The 19,366-nt window shown below is 46.6% G+C and overlaps 6 protein-coding genes across 6 annotated transcripts; 4 read left to right on the top strand and 2 right to left on the bottom strand.

Annotated features, from left to right (window-relative positions):
- Window positions 1-351: 351 nt before the first annotated feature.
- DFJ58DRAFT_715411 (uncharacterized protein) lies at window positions 352-3,484 on the top strand (the record flags this gene model as incomplete). Its single annotated transcript, XM_041384125.1, has 14 exons — window positions 352-705; window positions 777-995; window positions 1,069-1,254; window positions 1,316-1,512; window positions 1,671-1,767; window positions 1,822-1,979; window positions 2,028-2,124; window positions 2,177-2,356; window positions 2,415-2,501; window positions 2,530-2,625; window positions 2,686-2,799; window positions 2,831-3,001; window positions 3,048-3,197; window positions 3,221-3,484. 14 exons carry the CDS (start codon window positions 352-354, stop codon window positions 3,482-3,484), a joined length of 2,370 nt encoding a protein of 789 aa, XP_041246231.1.
- Window positions 3,485-4,972: 1,488 nt separating this feature from the next.
- DFJ58DRAFT_725653 (uncharacterized protein) lies at window positions 4,973-6,822 on the top strand (the record flags this gene model as incomplete). The annotated part of the gene is made up of 6 exons (XM_041385264.1): window positions 4,973-5,161; window positions 5,228-5,587; window positions 5,664-5,672; window positions 5,731-5,904; window positions 5,958-6,086; window positions 6,139-6,822. 6 exons carry the CDS (start codon window positions 4,973-4,975, stop codon window positions 6,820-6,822), a joined length of 1,545 nt encoding a protein of 514 aa, XP_041246232.1.
- A 1,274-nt stretch (window positions 6,823-8,096) lies between these two features.
- DFJ58DRAFT_744196 (ribosomal protein S7 domain-containing protein) lies at window positions 8,097-8,913 on the top strand (the record flags this gene model as incomplete). Its single annotated transcript, XM_041387300.1, has 3 exons — window positions 8,097-8,619; window positions 8,676-8,843; window positions 8,892-8,913. The coding sequence occupies exons 1-3, from the start codon at window positions 8,444-8,446 to the stop codon at window positions 8,911-8,913; spliced, it is 366 nt and encodes a 121-aa protein (XP_041246233.1). The 5' UTR covers window positions 8,097-8,443.
- A 997-nt stretch (window positions 8,914-9,910) lies between these two features.
- DFJ58DRAFT_744197 (uncharacterized protein) lies at window positions 9,911-11,731 on the top strand (the record flags this gene model as incomplete). Its single annotated transcript, XM_041387301.1, has 4 exons — window positions 9,911-11,195; window positions 11,265-11,353; window positions 11,409-11,595; window positions 11,646-11,731. The coding sequence occupies 4 exons, from the start codon at window positions 9,911-9,913 to the stop codon at window positions 11,729-11,731; spliced, it is 1,647 nt and encodes a 548-aa protein (XP_041246234.1).
- Window positions 11,732-14,269: 2,538 nt separating this feature from the next.
- On the bottom strand, window positions 14,270-14,727 carry DFJ58DRAFT_725656 (uncharacterized protein; the record flags this gene model as incomplete). The annotated part of the gene is made up of 3 exons (XM_041385265.1): window positions 14,270-14,520; window positions 14,581-14,658; window positions 14,718-14,727. 3 exons carry the CDS (start codon window positions 14,725-14,727, stop codon window positions 14,270-14,272), a joined length of 339 nt encoding a protein of 112 aa, XP_041246235.1.
- A 1,392-nt stretch (window positions 14,728-16,119) lies between these two features.
- DFJ58DRAFT_657262 (uncharacterized protein) lies at window positions 16,120-16,946 on the bottom strand (the record flags this gene model as incomplete). The annotated part of the gene is made up of 2 exons (XM_041381966.1): window positions 16,120-16,644; window positions 16,695-16,946. Coding segments are annotated over 2 exons (777 nt in total), but the record flags the coding sequence as incomplete, so codon positions are not given.
- Between the last annotated feature and the right edge of the window lie 2,420 nt (window positions 16,947-19,366).

Consider the following 19,366-nt stretch of genomic DNA (forward strand, 5'->3'; position numbering starts at 1 on the left):
CAATCAAGATTATGAGAGAGGGCAACGAAAAAGTGAGTCACCCAATTGTGCACCGGCATCGATATCACGATCGTTCAACTGATTGTGTTTGAACTTCCAGCAAAAAAGGCTCGCAGGGCCCTTAGACTTGACACCAGCAAGGCTGGCCCATCAAATCTAGCCAGTATCTCTGAATCCAAGTCTGATGCAAGTGATGCTCACGCTGACGATCACGATGCATTGCCTGTGCCTGAGGAGCAACTTGAATTTGACGGCAATGTGGGAATTACGAGCCCTGGTAAGCGTGTTGACTTCATAAGTGTTGTTGATTCAGAGGCTGACTTATTTTGTACAGTATTATCTGATGCAAGCATGGCCACCATTAACCCTGCGCCTGCAGCATCTGCTCAGCTCCCTGGCGAGTTCAAAACTGAATATCATCCTCGCTCTGGTCGCCAGACACTCTTCCAACCTTTTGATCAATTTGGCATCTCCCCAGAGGCGCAGGATGTGCCTATTGTTGACAAGGAACCATGGCGTCCTTTCAGATTGCATGGGGACTTCGAATTTTCCGAGATCGCAATCGAAGCTGCACTCAACAAGTCTCAAATCAACACACTCCTCAGTCTCATCACATGCATATCTGAAGGCCATGCTCAGATAACTTTGAAGAATGAAGCCGATCTCTCGAAGGCATGGGATAATGCTGCAGCTGAATTAACACCAGTATGTCTCAGCTTTACTTTACCCTCTCACATGATTATATTACTCAACGCTATAGCTAATTGCCTAAATAGTTCTCAAAACACGAAGTTGCTGTGACATACAAGAAGAATGAGCAAGTGTATGAAGTTCATGCACAGCCTATCTGGGACTGGGCACTTGATTTATTGGATAACCCATTGCTTGCACCTCACTTTGTCTGGGATGCGTGTTGTGTTTACAAGCACAATGGCGCGCAGTTCGAGCGTTTCTTCGATGAACCGTGGACTGGAGATAGGTGGTGGGATATTCAAGTACGTACTAGTTGTTTTATACTGTCAAACATATAGATTCACGCCTTTTGTATATCATTGAGAATAATATCAGTCTTCTCTTCCTGACATCGACGGTGCTGTCCCGTTTTGTTTCATTCTGTATGCTGACAAGACAAAGTTATCATCCTTTGGTACAGTCAAGGGGTACCCAGTCGTGGTACGATGCGCGAACTTACCTACGCATATTCGGAATGGTGAGGCATTTGGTGGTGGCCGCATTGTCGGATGGTTACCTATCGTGAGTCTTTTGTTTTTACTTGTCAAATATCAACTCAATCTTAGACTGTATTACATTGCAGGTTCCTGAGGATGCAGGTGAAGAAAGTAAACTTGGCTATACAACACTGAAACATGTTGTATGGCATGAATTGTTCAAGAAACTCCTGGAACACGCTGCACAGTACTCAAAGACCGGGTATTCGCACAAGTGCCACAACGACATTTTGCAATGGCTATTTCCCGTCATATTAATTCTTTCAGCTGACTACGAAGAACAGTAAGTCCTTCCAGTCCTACTCATCCCGTCCAACTTCCCTTACCCATTGAGAAGGTGCATGATGTCGCTCATACGTGGCCGCGGCGGCAAGTGCCCTTGCCCGTGTGCTTGGTACCATTAGAAGAGCTCCATGACCTATTGAAGACCCATGCCCTTAGATCCATAGGGGAAGCAATGGAAGCGCTTCGTGTCTATAAGCGCAGTAAAGCTCAAGGTGAGGAGCTACTGAAAGCTCTTGGATTGCGGCCTGTTGAGGTATGGTGGACTTTTTGCATGATTCAAACTTGCTGATATTAAGAACACACTTAGAATATCTTTTGGATCATATGGTATTCGGATCCACATGATGCGCTCAGCTTTGATCGATTACACTCATTGCATGGCAGCCTTTGGAAGCACCTTCTTGGTGAATTGAAGAAAATCCTCGCGTCGCTTGGACGTGAAGCCAAGGCAGCATTTGAGAAGCTGTAAGTCATTGATACCAAGCCTTTTTCACAATCTGAATCATTTTGCAGGATTGATGACTTCCCTCAATGGCGCAACCTCAACCACTTCAAATCTGCTATCAATATCTCGTTTTCCGATGGAAACAAGTTCCAGGACCTATCTAAAGTGAGTTTTTTCAGCTGTTTTGCGATCATATATGTCACTTATTATCTTGAAGCAAACCTTATATGCATGTTTGAATCTTCTGACCCCCAGAACCTCCCCAGAGGGCCACCAGCTACTTCGTGTCATCAGTACTTATCTCCAGCTGGACAGTTTGATTGGCCTCGATGTACATACTGAGGGCACACTTGCGGCAATTGAAGCCGAACTCCTGATTTTTGATACGGAACTCAAGGTGAAGTGCTTCCTTGTCACTTCATAGCTACCCATTCATATTCACACATTCGTTTTAGGCCTATGTTACATGTGCTGAATCATCCGACATCGAGAAATTGAAGCTCGACTGGAATTTTCCAAAGACACACTTATGGAAGCACATTGTTCGTGATATCTGACGCAAAGGAGCAGGCGCGTAATTACAGTACACGTCCCAATGAAAAGCTGCATGGCCCCCTCAAGGACACCTACTACCATCGAATAAATGGAAAGGATGTTGCCAGGCAGGTAAGTCTGCAGTTTCTCGTTACTGATCTCAAATTGAACTGATGATGATATTTTCCTTAGATTCTTCATGTTGACCACCATAAATTTGCCCTGATGCTCTTGAGGGAATGTGTTGACGCAGTTGACGAATACAACCGGTTGCAAGCGCTTGGAGATGATCTTCCTGACAAAGACGTTGCTGTTGCCTTCAGTGGTCACTGTGAAGCTTGGTGCACCAACACAGAATCCTGTGTCAATCCTTGATCTTGAGAACCGCAGCACAGTGGATCGCTCATTTCAAGCTTTTCGGAGGAAGTTTACTGAATTCATCAACACCTCTCTGCCTACCGATGGGCATCAACTCACGAACTGGATTACATTTCCAGCTGATTATCAGGTATGTACCAGTATCTTTAAATGTTTCTTATTGATTTACTACGCAGATTCATGAACACTGCTATCTCAAGGTCAATTACGAGTCAATGGTTGACTGGAAGCAAACCACTGATCACCTCTGGTGCAACCCGCAATTCCACAGGCTGCCGCGGTTTGACCACGCCCTTATACAGCTTACAGCAGATGAAACGATCTTTGTTCGACTGATACTCTTGTTTAGATGCTCTATCTCGAACCTTGGTCTTTCGAGTTTGCCCTCATTCAGCCTTACACTGCGAGAATCAATGGTTCTCGCAGAATGGACCATTTCTTCAAGCTCACTCGTGTGAAGGCCCTCCCTAGGGCATCTTCAATATTCGTTCCACTCAGTTCTTTCATTCGAGGTGCCGTTTTGGTTCCCGACGCTGATCATCAAGATGAATACCTCGTTGTCAACCACCTTGATAGTGATATGTTTCTTCGAATGAGGGCTCGGGCATGGTAAATGTGAGTCTATTCTCCCCACTCTCTGTCATTCTCTCTCACATTGCTGCGCTACAGTCCACAGTCTCCATCATTCTCTTCCATGTCACTGCAGTAGCCTCCCACCAGACCTTCCTTCCGCCCTGCTATCCTACTCCAGCACCTGCGCAAATGTCCCCATCCTCACCAAAGTATTCTCCCACCAGACCTTCCTTCCACCCTACTATCCTACTCCAGCACCTGCGCAAATGTCCCCATCCTCACCAAAGTATTCTCCCACCAGACCTTCCTTCCACCCTGGTATCCTACTCCAGCACCTGCGCAAATGTCCCCATCCTCACCAAAGTATTCTCCCACATACTTCCCAGCTCGTATTTCCGCACCAGTTGACCCCAAATTCCCACTATGTATCACTCGCATATTGTAAGATTCTCTGCCCAGCTACTAACTCAACTATCACTGACCTTTTTTTTAGCCCCTGCTTCTCCCGCCTATAGCCCAACATCATCTGCCTTCAAGTTTGGCACAGAACAGCCATAGTCACTCATACAGCACATCACCATCCTGGAGGAAGACCGCTGCTCAATGCGTGCAAAAAACTTGGAATAGTAAGTCTCTTTCTACTCGCTGACTCTTTAAATTTCTTACATTGTAACAGTACTTTCTGCCGTGATTGCTCAACTCGTGTAAAAAACTTGGAATAGTAAGTCTCTTTCTACTCACTGACTCTTTCTTACATTGTAACAGTACTTTCTGCCGTGATTGCTCAACTCGTGTAAAAAACTTGGTAAGTAAGTCTCTTTCTACTCGCTGACTCTTTCTTACATTGTAACAGTACTTTCTGCTGCGATTGCTCAACTCGTGTAGAAAACTTGGAATAGTAAGTCTCTTTCTACTCGCTGACTCTTTCTTACATTGTAACAGTACTTTCTGCCACGATTGCTCAACTCGTGCAAAAAACTTGGACCAGTAAGCCCCCTCCACCTGAATCTACTTGCTAACTCTTTCTTACATTGTACCAGTAGGCTTTGCCATCATTGCTCAACGCGTGCAAAAAACTTGGACCAGTAAGTCTCTTTCTACTCGCCTACTCTTTCTTACATTGTAACAGTACTTTCTGCCGTGATTGCTCAACTCGTGTAAAAAACTTGGTAAGTAAAATGTTTTCTCTTCACTACATAAACAATCTTATTGTGGCTCTCACGAGCTGCCATCTATTAGAACATAATGTCACCAGAATCTCCTCCTATGGTTAGGGCGCCATTCATTTGTAAGGTGAGGCCTGCCCTATTACACAGTGTTTGCACTCATTAGCGTACAGATACCTCGGCAAGTTTTGATGCACACTACAATGCGGCTAACATGTTTTTAGCGACGTAATTGCCCTGCATGCGAGTTATTGAGGCCGTCGGCACCCTTGGGGCGACATTTATATAGGGTAACTGTTTGTCTCATCATTGTGTCCTGTCCGCTCACACCAGATACCTTCCTTCTACAGACTGTCATTGCCATGCCGTGCAACCATAGACCTGGACCAGATGATGGTGAAGATTTCGAAGCTGAAATCAATGCAGTCACGTCAGACAAGTCCAATAGCTCTGACGGATCAGACAGTGACCAATCTGGGAGTGACCTCGACCAGTTGAGGTTGGTCTTGGCAGTCCCAGGTGCCAATGCCCAAATGCATGAAGTTCGAAAGGTAAGCACACTCGCAACGCTGGCAAAGTATGTCATCTGATATACACCTATGTTATAACATATGTAGGCTCTCGCAATAGCCCAGCAAGCCTACAATACAACACGATCCAAATTACACGTCCTCAAGAGACAATACCTTACACTATCTGCTGTGATTCCTGCTCGTAGCCGCAACCGCGTGTTCAAGAAAACGTCTCCGCTAGACTCCGGTATCAGCCATCAAGGTCAGCGATACACGTTGTACTGTCACTTCTGGGTCGCAAACGGCCTGTTCCCGACAATGCCTCAACCTGGTATTGATTCACGCAGTGCTACTCACTGGACTTCTCCCGAGGAAAAACTCAAAGGCGCAATGGCTGAACTTTACTCGTTCATACCCAAAGACCTGCACCAATCAATGGAGACCTACTCTCGGTTTTCATCCTTAGTAAGTACATCATACTCTACTTTGAAGTCCCAGACCATGCTGATACTTGTTATCATTAATTTCGTGCTGCGGTCAGCTCCGAGAGGTCGAATATCCTGCACAGCATCAAGGACTGCGCGGGCATCATTTTCTCTTCTTTCAAGCTCGATCCCAGTCTTTTTGCTGACAAACCGTCAAAGAAGGAACACAACAAAGACCTCCTTGGCTTACTGAAGAAGAATGGTGAGGGCAACTTCATCCGTCTGGCGCCTGTATTATTTGCAAAGCCCAATGCCATGGCAGCTGACGAGTTTCTTAAGTCTATGGTCCTCATCAAAGTGAGTACCGCTGATCAATGTACACGAGCATTGCCTAACTCTACTTGTTCTAGATTGTCCGCATTGAAGTCTTTGGGAATGCAATACTTGGTGGAAAGACCCGGGGGCATCCAAAAGGCAGAGGTCTGCGCATGGGCGCACAGAGTGTCTCAGAGGGTATGATTGCAGGCGCAGCTATCTTGGTAAGCATATCATATGTTCTTTACCTTACATTGCTGATTTTCACTCGTTCAGGCACGTTTCTTATTGACTCATGACGCCAAACTTACTGCAATTGGGGCCGAGACCAAAATCGACTACCAGAAAGACTTCGATTTCTACTTGGAACGCCTACTCAAAGGCACACCATGGGCGATTAGTGTGATGGAGTATTTCAACAAAGAAGTCTTCAATACTACTGCAGCACCTAGTGCGCCTACATCTACTGTGGTGCCTGCCGCTGCGCCTTGCACTTGGGAGGATGATTTCTTACAGGAACTCGACAACATTGACTCTGTCCCCCACAATGCTTCGCCATCTCATTCTAGCGCACGTGCACCCTCTCCTGCCCTTTCCACCCTTTCCACTGTCTCCACTTCGACACCTGCAATCCCTGCTGTCGTCCATGATGACCATCCCACCTCAACCACCATGAACTTCACTTCATCAACTCAGATGTCTGTTAGTCAGATGTGCGTTACGTCTGCTTCGACGCAGCTGCATTTCGGCATAAATCAATTATCACTTAATACCAACGACAACATTGCCGATTCTGTCGCCGCAGCACCTGCACCACTGACAACGGGTTCCCAAGTACCTGCTCGTCGTAAGGGCCGTGTTACAGCACAGGCAGCCGCCCAAGACACGCCTACAGAAGCTCCAAAGACTAAGTGCGTCAGTGGTTGCAGCAAGAAGGCAACTACAAAGTATACAAAGTGATTCTGCTGACAATATTACTATCCCATACTGTTGTTTCAGTTATCTTAGCACATTATTTGTTCTCCCTTCATGTATTTAGGTTCAAATACATGACATCTACGTACTCGTATCCACTGTAGGGCTGCATACTATCACTTGACTATCACCGCTTGCTGCCTTATAAGGCTCTTAAAATGTCGATATGGGTAAGTGGGTTCCTAACTATGTATTGGCCCTATGGCCAAGGGGTAACTATGCCCTTCAATACTACGGTCCTTACTAACTAATAAGGTTAAAGTCTAGAGTTCGAATCCTACCTACAACAATAAAATAGTAGTAATACAATTGTAATGATTAGATAGTAAGTTAATGATTAGGATTAGATAGTAATGTAATAACTACAATAGCAAAATAAGTAGAGTACTCAAATAACAAGTTGGTATGAGATGTTAAAAGATCACGTGGCACACTCAAATGATATTTTGTTTGTTTCAAGATTTTCGGCAGCATTATGATGCCTTACGATGCCTTTCAAGGTCCACCCCTCACGTGTCACAACACAGCCATTCTAATGCCTTACAATGGACAGTGGCAACCATTATAAGGTCTTAAAATATAATTGTGTGTCATTCAAATACATTAAGATAGCATGTGTGAAAATCGGTCCTTAAAATGTCTACCAAGGAATCACAATGGTGCCTGGAAATTTCCGACAACTGGATCGGCTTGCAAGCTGGGCTGAAGTTTAGGAAACAAATGATAAGTTGTAAGACTGTCATAGTGTGCGGGACCATGAGTCCATCAAAATACGATCATCCTGGCCACAAGCACAGAGGAACTGCAACTGAAGGTCATGAATGAGGGGGCTACGAGTGGTGCTGGATTCAGAATACAGCATACGGCAACAACATCCTGAACCACCCGAGAACATACTGAACACATCAAATTTGAAGATGGACAGGCTGGAAGGTGAAGCAGAAAGGAGATGTGGGACCCAGTTGAATGGTCATCGAATCATGCAGTACGAATTGATCGAGGATAGGACCGTCTCAGCTTATGGTCGGTTCCTCAAATTGGCAATTGATCAGAGTAGCATATGTGAGTTCGGGGAGTAGCTACTAGAAAAGTGTTGTCTTGAACGATGCACAAGGTGTGGGCATGCGGGAACTGGTGGTAACCGATAGTAGGAATTGAACGCTTGGGCGCGGGGCCGAGTCACATGCGCATCGTCACGCGTCACGCCGCGTTACGGCTAGGTCGAAAATTCAAATAGCTACGCCCCGTCGGTCGCATGTCTAGACTAGTTTCAATCTGGGTTAGATTCTTTGCTTTCGGCTCTCTTTGCGATCGTTAGTAACAATGCGCCCAACAATGTTTAACGCGTCGAGGCACTCGTTTCTATCTTGTCCCCAACGCATACCCCCGTCCATTCGGTGTCGCGCTGAGACGCACACTTCCAGTCCAAGTTGCTCGCCGTGCTAATAGTTCTACTGCCGATGAACGAACACTCAACCAGAGTGCAGTGTTACTTGACTCTATAATGGGGTTTTCGTTAGGCCTCGAATTGAAGACCTCATAGCTATCGGATGTATTATCTTCCTTCACGTCCCCAACCCAGACTTCAAGTCCAGACGTTTCACAAATGCCTATTCCGCCAGCATCCGACCCCCTTCTTCATTTCCTCGCATCTTCCCTGTTTAACCATGGAAAGCCTGCAAGGGCAGAGCGCGTCGTCTCCCGTATCCTCCTTTATATTCACGCTCTTACCCACGCGCCACCGCTTCCTATCCTCCGCCATGCTCTCATCACCGCTATCAAGTGCATATCACAGAAGCGCTCAGGAAAGAATGTTGTGAGATCTGCTGCGTTTACAGAAAACAGCGCATAAGGGTGGGTGTTCATGCTGTATTAACTGCCACTAAAAACAAGACTGGGAAGACAGTGGAGGAGCGTTTAGCACGAGAGATTATTGCTGTCGTCAATGGAGACAGCAAAGTTATTATTGACAAAGAGCTGGCACACAAACAAGCTATGTTCAATAGGTATGTGCAACATTGACGTCGGGTAACTCTCATTGACACATCGTGCAGGGGAAACGCACTTGTGAAGTGAGGATCTCATATGTTTACCGTATTTCCCCCCTTCCTGTAATGGACCGCCGAATTTAATGCAGTCTAATGACGTGGCTCCCCAGCTTCTTTAATGTGATGCAGCGAATACTACACCATTTCCAGCACTTCTGACTTGGTACGGCCAGAAGCGCTCTCCAGTGGGGTTCCTTATGCGCTTTGTTGGTAATCTTGATGCCCTTGGCAAATTGTGGAGCTCTTCGCACACTTGTTGATGAACAGAAGTTCCACGATGGATCGAGGTTGGTTAAATGATTCATGCTGCTAAAACTCAACGCAGTGTTCACAGGGCTTTTTCTCCAACAACGGGGGTCGCATACATTAGGCTTCCCAACATTAGCAACCCCTGTCATCAGCAGTCACCAATGTATCGTGTGATGTTCGTGGAGGAAAGTGAGAGCGGTAAGAGATGAACGTGTCGGGGAACCCTGTACTAGCTGCGCTTTGGAGCTCATTGAATACCAGTAGTCGTCCCATGTGAGTTTGCAGACCATCCAAACAAGGATTGACTAACAGCAACACAATTATCACGCCTGGGATGCATCAATTGATCAACTTGACGTTCTCACCAAGGTGAGCATCTTTGAAGTCGCACTGAAGTCAGATTTCCGCAATTTACGCATGTGCAGTCTATTTATGCCACATATCACTGCTACTTTCCGGTGATTCACACCTGCAAACTTATTTGACTCCTGATCCTGTTTCTCACTGCCCTTACTTAATTGACAGCAACGGCTGGTCTGTACATTTTGCACGGATATGTGTGCAGTACAAGGGGGTCAGACTTGATGGCTTTCAATGATCACCATCCTGACATGTGCACTTTTAGTATTGCCGCACTGCGATGCGATGTAAATCAACGGTGCACTGGATACACATAAATACCGCGTCACACGACCGCTTTTCCATCACGAAGCCACATGCACCAGAGGCCATGGTCATATTTAATCTGCGTGTCCATAATGCGCTGCCTGATTTTCATGTCTATGCCTCCCATGACAGCTTCTTCCAACCAGACAGATGAAAGTTCGCATCTGTCCGGTCTTCTTGCATATGACGCACTCCCGAATCACCAGAACTTCGACTCGATATCTGATTCGAAGTTCACTGCTGATACTAGAACCGATTTCTACGACCGCGGTCTGACAAGTCGCAGTTGTGCCCTTGTTGGAGTGGCATGCTCGGGCATCTTTAGCTGCTCATGCATCGTTGCAGCCACTGTCATTCTAGCCAAACATGGAATCTACGGTGTAGCCGTGCCCGACCTGATCACTATTTTCAATGCGACGGAGTCTCAGTTGTCTCAGTTGTCCCTGCAGGCGGAAATATTGACCCTAGCACTTAACCTAATCGTCACGTTATGCACCGAGTCCATAGGCTTCGTGCACGGCATCTCATTGCGCTCTGCGCTAGCCTCAGAGTCTCGGCTTCGTTTCAACACCAATCTGCGCCTTCTGACCGCAGCTCGTGGATGGTATCACCCTAATGGCGCCCTGCTTAACGGTATCTCAGCTGTCCTCCTCATTATATCCTACAGCTCAGCCTCACTCGTCGTATGTTTCGACTATCAAATGCAACCATATGAGCAGGGTATTGCCTTCGTAGGGTTACCTCTCCTCATTTTGGGCGTCGTACTCCTGCTCCAGGTGATGATCGCATTGTCAGGGATACGGGCTGTCAAAATATTGACGTGGAGTTCCTCATCTTTCGACTTGACCGCCGCACTGGTCCACCACACCCAATTGACCCCTGTTACTTTCCGGTGCATGCGTCGTGTGTCTGACCTAGACACGGGCGGAGGTCCAGCGAAGCCGCCAGAGATACAGCCCTCGGCATGGCATGCTCACGCTAGCATCCGGAAAGTTATCATTTCTCTTTGGGTGATCGTTGCAGCATGCGCTGGATGGGCCGCACTCGTCATGTATATCTGGGGCAAATACGCTGGCAAGGGTAACATTCCCTGCGATGGGCTGACCACAACAACGTGGACGTTCTTGCCCAACGAGTTGGACAATTACATCATGTATCTTATGCCGGGTGTCAATATTGAGGCGTGGATTCTGCTTTTTGTCAACATGGCAGCTGTCCAGGGACCGTTGACGCTTGGGCTGCATTGCTCAGAGCTCATCGCAAATGTCATTCGAGACGAAAGACAGTGGAGATGCGCTACTGGAAGGAAAGGACTTAGAATGGCGACGAACCCGTTGAAGATGATTTTCAGTCATCCGATTTGTCTCGTACTTTTCGTCACGAAGCCTTTCCTGCGTGAGTCATTCCCGTCTAGTATTTTTATCCTTGTTACTGACCACCATCCTCGACAATCACAAATCACAGATTGGATGTTTGGGCTTTCTTTTAGTATATATCCCTCCGTATTGAATGGGCAACTAACAATGTTGTCGGTAACCATGTCGACTGCCCAGGTTCGTACTGTCTCCCCATGTAAAACTACTATGACATCCTCACACCCTCTTGCAGATCTGGAACTTATGCATAGCGCTGTTTATATTTGCCTGTTTCTTCACTTTCGTCGCACTGCGTCGACCGCGCGGTCCCCAGCCGGCTGCATACGGCCACGTCCAGACGCTCGCCAACCTCGTGGACGAGTGGTCGTCTGTGATGTGGTGGGGACACAAAGAGGACGGATTTCCGTATTGTCATGCTGGTAGGTTATTTATGTGCTCACGATGCTACTGCTCTGACACTTTTGAAAAGGGACGAGCGATCATCCGCTCCCGGATGTGAAGATGGACTGCGTTTACGCTGGTTCTGGTGCTGGGTCCCTGGTACCTGTCTCGTGAGAGGCACTCGATGTGCTTTTTAGAGGGAGTTCCTTGCTTTTTATACAGAGGAGCTACATTCACATCAGAATGGCGATGCATTGACGGGCACACAATCAGCCATGCCGTTGAACAATACACGTGCTATTTTTATGCTGCTTGATACATTGCAGGTAGTTGGTCTTATTCTTATACCATTCATATCTAGGACAACTTTTAGCGGACTCGGAGACACACTTAATTTGACCTTCAAACAATTGCCGAATCATTGTAATTTTGGTCGATGACATGTCGTACAGTCGACTTGCAAAGTCATACTTTGGACTGTTCCGCCCTGACTTAAGTGAGCACCATAACCCGGGATTCAGATGTTTACTTGGTGATCAGTAGAAACATTCGTATGAGCATTCCCGCTCAAAAATTCCTTAGCTCGCTGCTTCGCCACTGAGGTGGGACGAAACCTTCTTAAAACTCATTGTCTCCCTGGAGTTCATGTACTATGTACCATGTCGGAATCACTATCCCAGCACCATATTGGTCTACGTTGATCTTCCGTTGCAATGTCTTAAGCATGCGATTTCACGAGCCCATTATACGAAAGACCGGCATGACACTTGGTCATATCGATGCGTTAATCAAGTTGAACAAGTTTTTCATAGTGGTACCATACTTCAACGCTCACGCCGTTTGCCAGCTACCTAACCCTTGCAGCCTCTACTTCCGCGAGGCAAAGTAGTATTGCTGAATCGAAATTTATCGTCCCAGCCAAGTACTAGCTCCTGGCTAATAATTGCGCATTCAAACCCATGATATTCATCTATTTTCCTGGGGTATGGAAGCGCAATGATCATAGCTACCCTGTCCCTGCAAGCGCCTGTCTATCACGACATTCATGATTTAAATTAGTTCATGCATGGAGCAGTAATAATTCAAATTCAATGTACTTATGCAAACTCCACCCGAAGCTAGCCACCAAAGCCTGGGCCAGAGTTTACTTGAGTCTTGGCAAGTAACGCCAGCGCCGCACCTGCATACATTGTCTCGACGCTGTCCTGTGGATCAGGATTGAATTGCTCTCGCAGGCGTTTCGTGAGAAACTCATGCGCAAAAATCGAGTAAGGTAGGTCCGCCGACTCACTAATGGTCCTTACCATCGCCAGACTACCCATTCTAACTCAAAGATCCCGGCAGGCTTCTCCTGTATACATAGGCCACGATCTGCTGTGACCGAGACCCCGAGGGCTGAGTTGTAAGAGACGTCAACCATGCCCCGTCGGACGATGCAAGGACATACCAGCCGGGTACGAGGTGTTTTGCACCTGCGCAACGGACAGCACATCATCACATGTTCAGATGACACATCACTCCGACTATGTGATTTGGAGAGCGGCGCACAGATGGGCGATAACTGGAGAGATGAGGGGGATACATCGGTAATGTCTAGCATAGACTTATCTCCACACGACAACACCGTTGTGAGTGGAAGCACCGATGGGAAAGTGAGGTTGTGGGACGTAGAGACGGGGAAGATCATCGCGAGGTTGATAGGGCATACTGCTTATGTGGAGTGTGCAGACGGCGAGCGGATCGTGAGCGGATCCAATGATGGGAGGGCAATAGTCTGGGATATTAAGACCGGCTATTCGACTCACCAGCAGTCTTTGCCGTTGCCAACTAGCACTTTCTGATTCAAAGATCCTGGCAAGCTGCTCTCACATATACAGTGCACAATCCAAGACCCCGAGGGTCGACCAGTGAAAAGCAACAGGCGCCAGTGGTCACTCGCTGGAAGATGATGCGAGGCCATACCACTGGCAGCCTACTAGGTGCCACGCCACTACCTGGTGACCACTGACCAGCACGGCACATATTCAAATGACAGCTTGCTCTGATTATGGGACCTGGAGAGCGGCGCACAGGTATGAGATATCGATAACTGGCAGGATAATGGGGACAAGGTGGCAGTATTCGCCATATGTACGCATCAGTGGACTGGTGAACAGATTAGAATAGTATTTACGTAAAGCAATATTTTATGGGCCAGGTGAAATTGACGCGGTCCTGCCGCGCCTGCCGCGGTCGTGACGCGCCTGTGATATGATGTTATAGGTGCACATTTATTATTGCGCGTTGCGCGGCCTGCGCGGTGCCCGCTTTGGTGACCCGTTTGTTGTTGCCCATTTGGTACCTGTTGTGATGTCTGCGCACTGCCCTTTGTATAGTCTGCGCGCTGCCCGTTCAATTGGTGACTCGGGCTCTAGCCATGTCTTTCCTTTTTTTTGCCAGTATTTTTTGCAGGGCTGCATTATCTTCTACATGTGTCCCCTACTACCTGGCACGTCAAACAGTCAACATCAAAGCAAAGAAGGGGATGCTATTGTCCTTGTCCTATGTAGTAGATGTAATGACAGTGCAAAATCATTAGTCGTTGAACGTTGATGCCCGATTCATTCAGCTCGAAGAGTATTGTAAGGATCATGCTGCAGTAGTGCAGTATAGTGCAAGATAAGCAAAAAAATGCAATTAAACACGTAGACAAGATACTGAAACGTCAAAGGATCAAATGAGGTAATGGACAGGCCTGATAGCATATTTGGATTCCCAGGGATTGACCATCACCGGTGCAAAAGGGTCGTCGGGTTGAGGCTGGCTGCGCCACAAAATATCATCCTCACTCACAGAGACAATCACAACTAGATATGATAATTCAGGGAAAGTAGGGCATGGAGCTGGTACACCTGGAACACTCAGCTGACTGAGTGAAGGAGGAGACTCGAAAGGCAGGTAACGTGGGATGGTGGAAGCCATTTCTAATGAACAAAAAATGTGAGTCCAGATTTATGTTATAAAAGGCAACAGTAACAACTTACCGCTCTTGAGTCTTTTCACTGCTACTCTCTGATTTGTCAGCGATTCATCAGGGGAGAGTGCTGTGTGAGTCCGTTTGGCTAGATACACAATTGTCAGCTTTTTTGTTCGAGTCAACTGGAACAGAACGCAGACCTACCATTGACCATTGGTGTCTTCAAGATCCTCAGCTTACCTTTTCCTTTGTAGTCAGGCATGAATGTCTCCAGAGTCGCTTAAATCCATCTCCATCAAGGAGCTAGCAAGTTCAGGGTTATGGTCGGCATCTTCTCTGATGCTGTCTATGTCAGAGAAAAGCTCTGAACTGTCACCATCGCCTTCGGAATCTGAACCAGCTATAATGGGCTGGGTGTTCCAGGATTCGTACACAGTGTCTGGAATACGGTTCCTGGTGACTGACACGAGTTATTAGCACAGCAATCAGGTGTATATAGTGGTGATCGCACCAAACCAAAGGTGAGATTCTGTTATGCTTGCTTTGTCCCGGCCCTTGTGCTTGGCTAAGTCTGTTCCAGTCAGACATGCAATATTGATGACAGTCAAGACTTGCCCACTCTTGTTCAAAAGTCTCCAAATTGGCTTCTCATCCTGGCCCGCTGACGACGACACATTCCTGGACCTATCTGCATCCAGATAATTGAAGACCTTTGGAAATAGCTTGCGTAGTAGTTGAGTGATTCTGGAGTAAGACCAATCATGATGGAATGTCGCTTGTTCATCCACATAACATCCGCGATTCTTCATGGCCTGGATCTCATTTAAACTGTTCTTGGATGGAGCTTTTGACACTCTGATGACGCCATGTCTCTGAAGAGATTAAGAATATCAGCGATCTTTTTGAGCAATGTTAGTGAAGGTTCGCGACTGACATCAACACTGCAAATGATCATGCCAACTGACGAAACACGGAAAGTAGATGTTGTGGATGCGGTGTTCCATTTTGCCTGGCTCCCAGTAGGTTGCGAACTAGCAGTAGTATCCCTCCGAGTCTAGAGCAAATCATGAATATGTAGATAACATTTGTTAGTATATTAACAGTACATTACCTTTTGCAAGCCAGTTGATGGCCCTGGACACTTTGAAAGCTTACTGTAATTCGCAAGACAAGTAGAAGCAAGCGTTGACAACGCCTCCTCTCTGGCAGCTTTAGTTGAGAGAATCGAGCCTCCTCGCTTGGCAGTTACACGGTTAAAGATCTCTTTTACTGCAGCAGTACTGGAGGAACTTGGGCAAACCTCTTCATCCTGGGGTGTTTTGGAACGTTCAGTGTCTACTGTCCTCCGAGTCCGAGGATGTTTACTGTGTCCATGTCCACACTCGGCACAGCGTCCTTCATCCCCATGTCGAGCATAGAAGTCTTCACAGTCGCAGAGTTGACCATCAGGAATAGTCGCTCTGCAGAAGTTTTCCCGGTTCATACTGTTGGTTGATTGTGGGACAGGTCAAGCAAGTCGCATCAGGGAAGCTTAAGGTATAGGAACGACTTCAAGACATGAAAATTAAGTTACAATTTAAATTTATTCAACAAGCACATGTTCCGACTAATCCCTATCGGCTAAAAACATAGTCAAAACTAGCAAGGCTTGACACCATAGTTTCACTCGATGAAACCAAATTGGCTCTGCAAGGGAGACTTGAAGCTCTTTCACACCTCGTCGACCAGCACATATCGTCTCAAAGGCAGGATACTGGTCACCTTCCCATTCATCTGGCGTCAGTCGGCAATACGCTGGTGTGATTTTCTTTGCAACAACTTCAGCAAGAACTGTAAAAAATTGTTCTCGCGTTTCTTCGTCAGTACCAAAAGCGCTCCTGTGTGAAGGAACTCTGACAGCGTCATGATGGATGTGCTGCCATTGCTGATCATTGATCAACTCAATAATGTCGGGCGACTGTTCATCCGCATCATCTTCCTCGTCAGCAGGATGCCCTGCTCCAGTTTGATGTGGTCGTCGGGATGCAGGGCGACCATGAATGCCGTAGTACTCCTCAATCACATCAGGGTGAACGCCCTCACAATCGTCACGATATACACCAAATAGTGTTTGTCCCAGGAACTGTAAGTCCTGGATAAAATTGAGGTCTTCAGCAAGTTGAAACGCAATCACAAGCTTACCTTTGGACTCTTGTCATTAGTGTCAGGTCCCCATATTGGATGGCAATTCCACTCTTCCTGAAAGTCAGAGCAATCCTGATTGATATCGTCAAGGAAAAGTGCGTGAAGCAACCAAAGATGATTGGCGTTCTGAGGGTTGAGCATGTGCCAATTTTCGAGCCGAGTAAAAAATGCCCTCCATCGCCTAGCAAACTGAGTGCCGACTTCAACCCACAGCTGCTCAATTCGAGAGTTTCGTGTAGAGCTTATGTATGGAGTCAGCAACTAAAACAATTCGAGCAAGAAAAACTCACAATCCCCACATAAATGAAGCGCGGCACGGTCCATTTTTCATTATCATGTAAGTGGCAACGTCGAGGTTTTCTCCACCGCGATCACCTTGCACACGAGAAGGAGTACCATACTCTCTGATTGCGAGTTTGAACAAGTCCAAAACGGTAGCTGAACGGTTGTTATTACTGGCTTTCAGTGCCGTTATCTGATAGAAAAAGAGGTTGCATTAATGAACTGCTTGTTTTATAAACACAATAAGCATATACTTACCGTCCTGCAAAAGCCATCGATGAATCCGTGAACTACAATCCCCCATCTAATTAACTTATGGTGGCCATCCATGTGCCAGAGTGTGTTGAGCCGCTTGACATAGTATTTTCGCTGTCTTTTGACCCGTCGATCTCGCAGGACCTGACCCAACCGGTCTACTTGACGAAGTGAATGTACCACTCAATGATGCTGCACGCGGATGCCATGCCTGCGGAGAAAGCCAATAATATAGCATATACTGGAGTCCGGGCGCTTTTTCTTGAACTCCTGGATAAGAGCATCAAGATCAGTGTTTGTGAGTTCAGAGTACTTCCTTTGGATACCGTGGCATTTCATATAGAGCCGCAAAGTATTTCTATGAACTCCTAATATATCTGCCAGTTCCCTAAGCTTGATTTGTCGAGAGTTGGACAATGCGTCGGCAAGGAATTCGAGGTCTATGATATTCTTTGGGCGACCTGGGCAGCTCGTTCGCAACAAGGTCACTGGTTCAGGAAATATAATATCACTATCCACCCTGTCAATGCAGTCAGCGATTTCTTAATGTAATGGTAAGAATAAAAGGAATCACCGAGTCTCAATATTATGTCGAAATGATGATAATTGGACGGACAAACTCCCCAGTAAAGTAGCAGCGTCAGATAGCCAATCCTGCACTTCCAATCCTCGAGGATCAACTTCAAATGCTTCGAGTAATGGTATGGCATCAGCCATTATGGCCTCTAAATAAAATGTGAGCTGAAGAGGGTCTGCATCCTCTTGGTTCAGAATGTGATAAGCGTGTCTGTAAATGTCTGACAATGTATCATGGGCAACAAGGAAGTTAGCTGGCCATGGAGTATGGGCCATTGTGCAAGGTGGAAAGTGAGGAAGCATCTGTGGTAGCATACTAGGCATCACAATAACTTCGACGAGTTCAAGCAGCAGGACGCTCACACTCACCAAACACTCACATACACACATGACGTAGATCTGAACACCTACAGTCAGTCATTTGCATATATCTACATACTGTAAGAAACAGCACCAAGAGAATTCGTTAATTTTATAGTAGTAGTGTCAAAACCCGTGCATATGGCAGGGTTGAAATGGAATGCGCCGCACACTGAATATGGGCGTATGGTATAGTAGCAGCGTCGAAACCCATGCCATATGGCAGGGTTGAAATGGAATGCGCCGCATGCTGAACATATGGGTGTGTGGTATAGTAGCGAAACCCATGCCATATGGCAGGGTTGAAATGGAACACGCCGCATGCTGAATATGGGTATGTGGTATAGTAGCAGCGTCAAAACCCATGCCATATGGCAGGGTTGAAATGGAATGTGCCACGTGCTGAACATATGGGCATATGGTATAGTGCATGGGGGAAGTATGATGCGACATTTGTGCCGATGAGGCCAACAAGGAGAGGATCCAGAGAGACGATCAGCATAAGATAGATGGAATAAAAGTAATAACGAACCTGTCAAGAATTCCTGCTCAATGATGACAGCCTGGGTAATGATATAGTGAGTTGTACTCGTTATTGAGTGGGGCGGGCAGGCCTTCCTAATTAGGCAATAGGGCGCTGGTGCAAGTGCTTCGCTTTTGCACCTTTGTTTGGTGTTGTTTGGATTATGCAAACTGCTTGTCTCAAACTTCCAATTTAGGCAACCCAAAAATTTCTGGCATCCAGAACAAAGGCTAGCTGTTTATAAGTGTCAATGAGAAGTGAGTGAGTGTCGGAGTGAATGTTCTCTATGATTTGGAAGCCATTGTGAAAGAGTAATAGCGACTAGGCTGGTTAGAAACTAGCGCTACTTATCCAAATAGGTGCGAGTGTAATATTCGACCCAAGAGGACTGCTATTGAAGCAACTCCCTTCAAATATGCAAGGGTAGCGATGATGCGAAGGGCTGATAACCTATAGCGACCTAAGACCAAAAACCAATGAGTAGTGCTGTAGTGATCAGCAACTAGCGACAAGTGAGTTCCGACAGAAAAACGTGCGTATAAGTAAGTAGCGCTATGCAAGTTGTCCTATGCGATAGCGCTATGCGACGTCTGACTAGCAACAGCGAGAAGAAATCAAAAGAAGGGAAAGCGAGGGATAAGGTATGATAGTGCAAGTGGAATGCCTGATAGCA

This window comes from Suillus subalutaceus, assembly GCF_016647625.1.
Source record: "Suillus subalutaceus strain FC151 chromosome Unknown DFJ58scaffold_28, whole genome shotgun sequence".
Lineage (NCBI taxonomy): Eukaryota > Fungi > Basidiomycota > Agaricomycetes > Boletales > Suillaceae > Suillus > Suillus subalutaceus.